This window comes from Triticum aestivum, chromosome 1D (assembly GCF_018294505.1).
Source record: "Triticum aestivum cultivar Chinese Spring chromosome 1D, IWGSC CS RefSeq v2.1, whole genome shotgun sequence".
NCBI classification, from domain to species: Eukaryota; Viridiplantae; Streptophyta; class Magnoliopsida; order Poales; family Poaceae; genus Triticum; species Triticum aestivum.
In genome coordinates, this window is record NC_057796.1 from 424,968,884 (window position 1) to 424,979,448 (window position 10,565).

Here is a 10,565-nt window from a genome sequence, read left to right on the forward strand (position 1 = left end):
ATAACTATGGACCCGAAGGTCTGAGGTAAACTACTCACACATCATCGGAGAGGCTATGGTGTTGATGTAGAAGCCCTCCGTGATCAATGCCCCCTCCGACAGGACGCCGGAAAAGGCCCCAAGATGGGATCTCACGGGTACAGAAGGTTGCGGCAGTGGAATTAGGTTTTCGTGGATGCTTCTGTTGGTTTGGGGTACGTAGGTATATATAGGAGGAAGAAGTACGTCGGTGGAGCAACGTGGGCCCCACGAGGGTGGAGGGCGCGCCCCCTACCTCGTGCCCTCCTGGTTGCTTTCTTAACGTAGGGTCCAAGTCCTCTGGATCACGTTTATTCCGAAAATCACGTTCCCGAAGGTTTCATTCCATTTGGACTCCGTTTGATATTCTTTTTTGCGAAACACTGAAATAGGCAAAAAACGGCAATTTGGGTTGGGCCTCCGGTTAATAGGTTAGTCCCAAAAATAATATAAAAGTGTATAACAAAGCCCATTAATCATCTAAAACAAAATATAATATAGCATGAAGCAATCAAAAATTCTAGATACGTTGGAGACGTATCAGGCCGCGGTCCGACCGCCTCACGTAGCTGCTCAGGGAGGAGCTGTCTGAGTGCGGAGATGACGAGGGCGAGGCGGACGCGATCGTCAGGAAGGTGGCGGCGCTGCAGGAGCTCAAGGTCATGGTCGCCGCCCTTCAGGATCGAGAAGGAGATGTTGTCGGTGGCGTCTCGTGGCGCGTCGAGGCGGCCACGGTCGTACGGAGGAAGGCCAAGGACGACGCCATCGCCAGGGAGGAGATGCTCGCGACGCAATGGCCAGGGTCATGCGCTCGTCGCCAACTTCCTTTGCCTCAGCGCGCTCGACACGAACAAGCCCATCATCGGCGCCTCCGGGGCCTCGCCCTTCCTCGTGCGCGCATTCGAGGCCATGGCCAGCGAGCAGGTCCGGCACGACGCCCCCTGCGCGCGCTCCTCAACCTCTCCATCGCGGCGGCGAACGCACCGCACCTGCTGCCCGCGGGGCTCGCGCCGCCGCCATCGGGGACATGTCGGCGTCGGACCATCCACCAGCCCAGAGAGCATCCTCTGCCGCCTGCTGCTCCTCTCTCGTGGGGGTACGTGCGTGGGGCAACGAGTGGACATATTTTCATCCCCAGGCTAAATGTTTCACCAGCAGCCCCCCAAGCGGCGAAAAAATTCCTCATGGGGGGCTCAACGTCTGGAGATGCTGTAACCTTCCAATTTATCAAAACGTCACCCCTGCCCCCTCGAAATTTCACCAAGGATACTGGGCAAGTTTTGGTTTTTTTCTGACAACAACTTTGGTTGTAAAACCGTCGGAGCCCGAGTGTTTCATGCCATATGTGCCACACTTATCATTTAAAAAAATATGACATGAGACGTACTATCATTTGAGGAAAATATGCATGCAGCAATGCACGCTGGCCTTTAAATGAGCCACACTCCACGCCTTCTTCACTCACTGCAGAGTCATAGGCTCATAACCCAGTGTAGGCACTCCATTCGATCAAGCTCTAGCTCCTGCAGTCCTGCCCCCTGCCATGGCAAGCTTCAACCACGCCAACGACACCGCCCGGGACACCGGCTCTCCCCCGGCTGCGGCTGCTACGCCTACGCTCAGAGTTGGACCCCTTCCGCTAGACGCCGGCGAGTTCCGGCGTCAGGGACGTCAAGTTGTGGACTTCATCGTGGACCACTACGACCGCATTAACAAGTACCCCGTCCGCCCGGCCGTTGCTCCCGGGTTCCTAGCCCGGCAGCTTCCCGACACCGCGCCGTCGTGGCTGGAGCCCAACACGCTCGCCTCAGCGCTGCGCGATGTCCAGGACCTCAACCTTCCCGGCGTCACCCACTGGCAGAGCCCCCGTCATTTCGCGCACTTCGCGGCGATGGCCAGCAACGTGGGCGCGCTCAGCGAGGCCCTCGCCGCGGGCCTCAACATCAACCCTTTCACCTGGGTCGCCTCGCCGGCGGCCACCGAGCTTGAGACCGTTGTTACAGATTGGCTGGGTAAGGCGCTACACCTCCCGGAGGAGCTGCTCTTCTGTGGTGGCGGAGGCGGCACGCTGCTGGGGACGTCGTGCGATGGGTATGAGACCCATTTAAGTTGCCATGGGGGTAAGAATCTGGCAGACCCTTTTACGAAAGGGCTATCACGGATTGTGATAGAAAATGAATCGAGGGAGATGGGTATGAGATCCACGTAAGTTGCCATGGGGGTAACCCAACCTATGTGATCGGAGATCCCATGAATTAGGACCTGGGAAAACAATCCAGCGGTCAACTGAGGAGAGTATCCTTAATTAACCCACTCTGTTGGAGATGCAATACTACTCTCAATTCTGTAAGGCAGGCTGACTTTTGTCTTAATGTGTTCCAAAGCTTATGTAAGCAAGATGCTAACCTACAGAGCATTCTTTGGAGGAACACACCTATGTGACCCTGACTGCTGGTCACAGTCTATGAGATTGGGTGATCTCTAGGAAGCTCATGAGAAGGTACGAAGTATGACTAATAAGCTCCGCCCGTGGGGCTTAGCCTTCGGCGGCCACGTATCAGCTGACAATAGGCGAAACTTCTACATGCCAAACTGACAATTCAAGGCATAGTCCGTTGTTCAGTTGTGAAGAAGTCTAATCCTATTGCTCTAGGTGGAAGTTCAACTTAACAGTCTCCACTGAAAATTCTGGTATATCAAACATCGTTTGGAACAGTTGACAAACTTATGTGCCTCGAGATCTGGTGGGGGATTGATCGATTATGGATGGGCTTAGGCCCATAAAAGACAATAATCCCTAGTTAATCTCTAAGGCCCATGCATGTGTACGGCAAGTGGTGGGAAGTGTGGGAAGTTTAGTCCCATACTGCTACAGTAAGAAGAGTGAGACCTCTTTATAAGGGCTGCTCCATCACTTGCTATTGGGAGCTTGGGAATAGGAGTTGTACACGCGCGCTCCTCCTCCTCCGCCGCCCGCCTCGCCTCGTCACGACGCGCGCGCGTGCCGCGGGTTGCGGGAATGAGCCGAGCCGAGCAGGTGCCTCCGGAACCCTGTCGTTCCAGATCCTGCCCGGGAGAACGGCAATAAGGGTTTTGGGGAGCGTCTCGACGCGACTGCTCCCAAACCGTCCCCGTCTCCATCCGCCTCTACTTCCACTACTTCCCCTGCATCGACCCCATGGCTGACGACGCCGCCGCCAAGAAGAAGGCCACCAACGACGCCGAGGCTGCTGTTGCCGCCGCCGCATTGGCCTTGCCAACCGGAGGGTATGATCTGTTCATCCCTCATTTACTCGTACTTGTACTAGCCGTATATGTGCTGCTCATAGATGGTTTGCTTCTATGTTCTGTACGTGCTAGTATGCTTAGGTATCGCTATGAGATGCATACCTTTTATGCCATGCTTACTATATACTCGTTTTTTTATAAAAGAGAGCTTGCCTCTTCGATTTCATATAAAGAAATCAACCGTTCACAAACTCCAGACAAACCAGACCGAAACCTCCACATAATCTGGCGATGATATGTTGGAGAGGAAGCCATCCCTTCCATCTCCCCATTTCATCATCTTGCCAGAATATTTGGTAAACCCCTAACGAAGATCACGCTAAGGAAACCAAAAGCAAACTAGACTCCAGGAACATCACTAGCTATTACATCATCAAAGCCACACACAGGGCAAGTACATAGTTACAGCCTTTTGATTAAGATAGGAGGACGAGAGAAGGCAGGAAGGCTAGCAGCAAGCACGGAGAAGATCGGGCATCAACGTAGTCGATCTAGGAGCCACCAAGTCTTGGAACTCCAGTTGCCCAGCGGCGCGTCGCCTTGAAGATCTCCGTGGCCACCCGCTCAACTTGATTTACGCCCTCCTTCATGAGATCTATTTTTTCTTGGCTTTTCTGCAACACACACCACTCATGTAAGTTTTTAATAATCAAGTTAACAAGAACACAGGGGTCAGTCACCCTATGATTATCAAAGACCAATCTATTCCTTAATTTCCACATTGTCCACAACATTGCCGAAACACCCACAGTCATGAGATTCCTATTATCTTTACCAAATTTTTTTAGCCATTGCCCAAAGATGTCATTGATTTTTACAGGGATATCATGAATATTAAAAGAGCATTTTAGAACCATCCATAACATCTTAGCAACAGAATAATGAACAAAAAGGTGTTCAATATCTTCTTCTCTCCCACAAAAGGAGCATTTTGTGTCTCCTTTCCACCCCCTCCTTTTTAGATTCTGCTTGGTCAGAACACTTCCCCTGAGCAGCAACCAAATGAAAAATTTAACTCTAGGGGGCATTTTTACTTTCCATAAAAATTTATATGGATATTTCATTTCATTCTCGATCAAATATCGATAACAGGTTTTCACGCTATAATTCCCATCTCCAGTAAGAGTCCACCTAATCTTATCAGAGGACTCATCAAGCACCACACTTTCGCACGCATCTTTGATATGTTCCCATAACATCAGGGACTCCCCATACAGCGATCTCCTAAAGCCTATATTATCTAGTCCTTTTCCCAGAACCCAGGCCACTGACTTCTCCTTATCAAAGCATATATTGTATATACGTGGGTAACTATCTTTCAAGGCTTTTGGGCCAATCCGCCAATCTTCCCAGAACCGGGTATTCTCTTTATTTCCCACACCAAATTTGCACAAGGAAAAGAAGAAATCCTTGTGTTTCAACATCTCTCCCCAGAATTGTGAATCCCCCTTTCTCTTTTTCACACTAGTGACACAATTATTTTTAATATATTTTCCCCTCCGAATTTCTTGCCACACCCCACTTGTGTTATATAGTTTTCACCACCATTTACAAAGCAAAGCTTTATTCATGAAGGCTAGGTTATGTATCCCCAGGCCCCCCATATCTTTAGGTTTGCACACCTCTGCCCACTTCACCAGATGATATTTTTTCTTGTCCTCACTTTCCTCCCACAGTAGCCTGGCTCTGAAAAAGTCCATTCTCTTTTCCACACCCACAGGCAGCCCGTAAAAAGACATCATAAAGTATGGGATCCCAGTCAACGAGGATTGTATCAAAGTCAACCTCCTCGCACTTGCTAATAATCTTCCCTGCCAGGTCCCACATTTTCCTTCCATTTTATTTTCAGACGGTTTCCAATCTTTATTTCTAATTTTCTTCTTATTAATTGGAAGTCCTAAATATTTCATTGGCAGCTCTCCCACTGGGCACGTAAATATCCTGGAATATTCCTGTTTCTTATCTTCTGCCTCCCCAAACAAGAAAATTTCACTTTTGTGAAAGTTGATTTTTAGACCAGACATTTGCTCAAATAGACACAAAATGTACTTTAAATTGCAAGCACTATCATAGTCATCTTGTATCAAGAAAATGGTATCATCTGCATATTGCAACATATTAACCCCCCCCCCTCTATGTTTTTAGCCAGCAACCCTTTGATCAGCCCTTTCTTCCTTGCATTATCCATAAATTTTGCTAAAGCATCAGCTGCTATATTAAACAGTAAAGGGGATAATGAATCCCCCTGTCTCAAACCTTTGTGTGTCTGGAAATATGACCCATAGGTTTCATTTACCTTGATACAAACACTCCCCCCTCTAATAGTACTCATCACCCAATCTATCCATTTATCAGGAAACCCTTTTCCTTTCAACATTTGCATCACAAAAGGCCACTTAATTTTGTCATATGCTTTTTCAAAATCTACTTTTAACAACAAAGCATTTTGTCTTTTAACATGAACACTATTAAGTGCTTCATGGAGTACTAGCACCCCCTCCATAATGTATCTCCCCTTAACAAAAGCTGTCTGTATGGGGGAAATAATAGATCTAGCCACACTATTAAGTCTATTCATCAAGACTTTTGTGAAAATTTTAAAGCTAACATTTAGCAGGCATATAGGTCTAAATTTCTGGATTTGATTAGCTTCTTTGGTTTTTGGTATCAATCTGATGATGCCATAGTTTAGTCTCTTGATATCTAGTGTCCCTTTGTACAGATCATCAAACATCATTTTGAGATCATCTTTAATCAGGTTCCAGAAGTGTTGATAAAATTCAGCTCTAAAGCCATCTGGGCCTGGGGATTTATTATGAGCCATAGAAAATACAGCTATTTTTATTTCGTCCAGGGAGAACTCCCTAGTCAGCGCTTCTTTTTGCACTGGGAGAATTACATCAGAATTTTCAATATTTAGAGAAATACTAGAAGTATCAGCCTTTCCAAACAAGTTTTTGTAGAAATTTGTAATGTAATCTAGTAAATTTTTATCTCCTTCTATCTTCCCCTCTTCCTGATCAAGAACTGTAATTCTGTTTTTTCTGCGACGCCCATTTGCTTTTGCATGAAAGTATTTAGTATTATTATCTCCTCCTATTAGCTCATCCACTTTCGCCCTCTGTTTCCATTTAGCCTCTTCTTGTCCCAGTAGTCTATCAAGTTGGGCCCTAAGCTCTATTTGTTCTTTTCTATCTTCTACATTCAATCTATACTCTTCACATTTTTATCAATGATATCCAATTTAATCAGAATAACTTTCTTGATCTCTCTATACCAAGCATTCATATTCCTATTCCATCCTTTCAACACAGGCCTCAAGAGTCTCATTTTACACTGCCAGTTATCAATACTGGATTTCTTTGAGCTTTTTTTCCTCCATGTCTTGCTAACCAGATCATCTATGCCCTCTCTCAGTAGCCAGGCATTCTCAAATCTGAACAACGGGTCATTTTTGACCACATCTCCAGTATCTAGGAATAGAGGAACATGATCAGATTTCTCTCTGCTCATAGCAGAAATTTCTGTCAGAGGGTATTTCTCCTCCCACTTTACATCACACAACACCCTGTCCAACTTTTCAAAAGTGGGTTGGGGCAAGTTGTTACCCCAAGTGTATTCCTACCATGCATATCTAATTCTCTAACCCCAGCTTGTTCTAGAATCACATTAAAGACGAAGCTCCAATGTGCTAGAGTACTAGGTTTGTTTTTTTCAGACTCCTTTCTTATTATATTAAAATCTCCCCCCATCAAAATAGGATTCACTCTTTTCTGCAAGATCCTAGCTAATTCAGCAAGAAATCTTGCTTTTCAAGAAAGCTGGGCATCTCCATAAATCACAACCAGATCCCAAATGAACTTGGTTTTTGTATCTTGAACTGTCATTTTTATAAAATATTCCCCATCCTCTTGAGTTACAACATCTAGTGTAGTGAAATTAAGTCCAAGCAACAGTCCCCCTTTTCTCCCCCTAGATGGCACATGATGCCAGTGAAAATCTCTCCCCCCACAGATTCCATGCAGGTCATTCCTAGTGAAATGATCCCTCATGGTTTCTTGCAGGCCTATGAAGTCAATCTTCATATCCATGACCATTTCTCTCATGAATCTTTTCTTAATATCTCCACCAAAGCCCCTCATATTCCAAAAAACCCTCTCATCTTCTCTTTTTATTTTTTTCCCGACCCTTTTATATTTTTGAATTTAATGGCAGGTTTCTTCCCAGAACTTCTAGAAGACCTGTCATTATTCTTTTTTTGCCACCAGAAAACATTAATCTAAATTCATCCCATCCCTCTCTTTCCTCTTCCTCTCCACTTTCTAAATCATATTGTAGCAATTCTTCTATATTATGTTCCCATGTGTCCACCAGATAAGATTTGTTATCTTCCTCTTTAGTTTTTCCTCTATCTCCATTTTCTTTCTTATTATTATTCACAAGCCATAAATCAACTCTGGCTTTCTCAATCATTTTAATCAGATTGATGTTATATTCAATCTTATCAATACCATCTCCCAATCCAACCCCCACTGCATTAGCAACCTCATTTAGGGTTGTGTTTGATGAATATAAAATGTTTGGGATTTGTTTCTTACCATAGTTGTCTTTGTCTTCAGCCCTCTTTTTTGCCTTTTCCTCAACATTGCAGTCTTCTTTTCCCTTGTTTCTTTCACTCCTTCTGTACATATCCATACTCTTCTCATCAAGCTCCCCCCCTTTCTGTTTTCTTAACCATGTGCTCGAAAAAATCTGGATCCTGACTAGCAGAGTAATCAACTGGTTCAAGATATTCATCAACCACCTCCTCTCCTCCTAAAGCCTTCAATTGATTGTCTATATCTTCCAGTGTATCCATCTTGTCCAGAGTCACATCCCCATTTATCTTCTCCATCTTTTCTTCTTCTACATCTTCAGACATAGGTTCTGACTCCTCCTCCGCTCCCAGATTTTTAACTTTTTCCTGAAGCAGATCATGCTGCCTTTTGATCTCCATTTCTAGAGCTACTTTGATTTTTTCTCCTTCTCTCCTTTTACTTTCTTCAGCAGCCAGTTGGGCAGCTTGTCTAGCTGTTATTTCTTCCAGTATTTCCAGCCTTGTAAGCAGGCTTTTTCCCCCTCTGACATTTTCTTTTCCTCTTGATGTTTGTTATAGCTGCATTCCCCTTCATTTCTATCCTTTGCATTTTCATTGTTTATCACTTTTTCATATTGGGTCAAAGACATCCCCCCCCCCCGGGCACACCTGGTTTCTTGTTTTCTTCTAGATCACCCTTCAGCTTTTTTTCACACTCTTTCTTGTTATCAAGCTCCTCCAAATTAATGTATTCAAAGACTTTCCTTTTTTCCCTTCCTCAGTTTTGTACCATCCTTGTTCTGCCACTGATTCTAGAGAGAACTCAATATCATACAGCAGTAGATCTTTAGTAGTGATCTCAGTCCCAGATGGAATTTTGTGCAGGTCTCTGACCCCTACTTTCAGTCTAATCTCTTCTCCACTGTGAATATGCTCAACATCCACTTCTACCACTGGTCCTAGAGCAGATCCAATTTCACATATTCCAAGGAAATGTCTCAAAGAGTCTGGTACTCCATGCATTTGAACCCAGATAGTATGTAGCTTGCCTTTAGCTTTGTCATCAGGATTCCAAAAGTCTACTTCAATCACTGCTTTTGCACCAAGAAGTGTGCTCAAAATTCTTTAGTTCCACTAACTTGGCTTTGTTGGGAAATCTAACTAGAAAGGTCTTGGGGCTTTGGAATTTGGCCCTCCAGGTCCACCCCCAATCAAACATCCTAGCCATCCCTTGAACCAGAGTTGTCTCATTAAGCATTCCTGAAGAGACTGTAATTATAGCCATTGGATTGGCATGTTCCATTGCTGATATCTCCTTAGTGTTTTGCACCAGCAAACACCCCAGCCCTTTTGCTCCATATCCCACATATTTTGCCACTGGTTTTGGTTGTCTGAGAATTGTACAATCTTCAGTACGATGGGATCATCTCTGACAGACCACACAAAACACATTGTTTCTACAGTCCTTACTGACATGTCCACTCTCTTTACATTTACCACAAATGACTTCTTTGGCATGTCCTCCCTCATTCCTGTTTCCACTCCCTTTGTCATTGTGCTCTTTCTCACCATTCGGGGCTGTGATCATTCCACTTTTTGGCACATTCGCCAGCAAGTACTGGTAATGTTGTGCCATCTGCTCAGGGGGTAGAAATCCCATTTGACCCAGTCCCAGCCCCATAGGAATTATTGGGGGGGAATTCTGGGCGCCAGCTACAAATGCCTCTTTTTCCCCACCCTGAATTCCCTGCCTATTCTCTTTCATATTATGCTCAAACTCCCCTGCTCTGTGTCCAGATCCAGATCCCTCCGCTCTCTCCCTTCCTCCGCTCTGGTGATCGAACTTTCCCCTGTTCCTCCAAATTTAGGAACCTCATTCTCTCTTCTGTCTTCAAACCCATTGCCCCTCCCGTTGTTGTTGTAGGATCTCTCCCCTCCACTGCCTCTTCCTCCTCCCTCGCCAAATCTGAAACCCCCTTCCCTTCTGTTTCCAAAGTTTTGATTCCTATCTTCAAACCTACCAAAATTCCTACCAGGGGAAGAAGTTTTTCTGCTATCTGAGAAATTACCTCGTCCTCCAAAGCCTCCTCTCCCCCTCCCCATCTACCAATTTCCACTTCTTCCAGACATATCCTCCTCTCTGGGTTCTGAGGCTTCCGCCGCCTCCCCTCTCTCGAAAAGGTGGAGGAAGAAAGGATCAGTAAACCCTAGGAGGGGATGTGGTCAGGTTTTATACCTTTTTCCCCCACACTCCTCCCCCTGCACCTCCACGTCTTGGGCTATATTCAGCCCATCTAAATTCTCACCCGGTCCACTATCTGGCCCAGCTTGTCTTTTCTTATCACCATCTGCATTTTTTGTCTCTTCCCCCCAATCTGTCAGACTTTCAAAATAATTTTCTAAAAAAATATTGTCAGGTATTTCATTCTTTTCCTGATTATCGTTTCCATTTCCCTCTCTCGTATCTAAATTTTCAGGGTGTCTCTCAAATTCATCATCACGTTCAATTCCTTCTAACCAACCAGGAATCGACATTAGATCTTTGAATTGTGGTATCAATGGCCTCATCTTAATCAAGGCAAGTTCTATCTCCCTATCATGATATTTCCCCCAATTGGGAGAATCCATGTCAGGATATTGTATCTGAAAATTTTGTTTATCCATTTCTATATCCCCCCTTCTT

General features: G+C 45.3%; 1 protein-coding gene across 1 annotated transcript; it reads left to right on the forward strand.

Moving 5' to 3' along the window:
- The first annotated feature begins 1,561 nt into the window (after window positions 1–1,561).
- LOC123160018 (tyrosine decarboxylase-like) lies at window positions 1,562–4,157 on the forward strand. Its single transcript, XM_044577840.1, has 2 exons — window positions 1,562–2,109; window positions 4,127–4,157. Exons 1-2 carry the CDS (start codon window positions 1,562–1,564, stop codon window positions 4,155–4,157), a joined length of 579 nt encoding a protein of 192 aa, XP_044433775.1.
- Window positions 4,158–10,565: the final 6,408 nt, after the last annotated feature.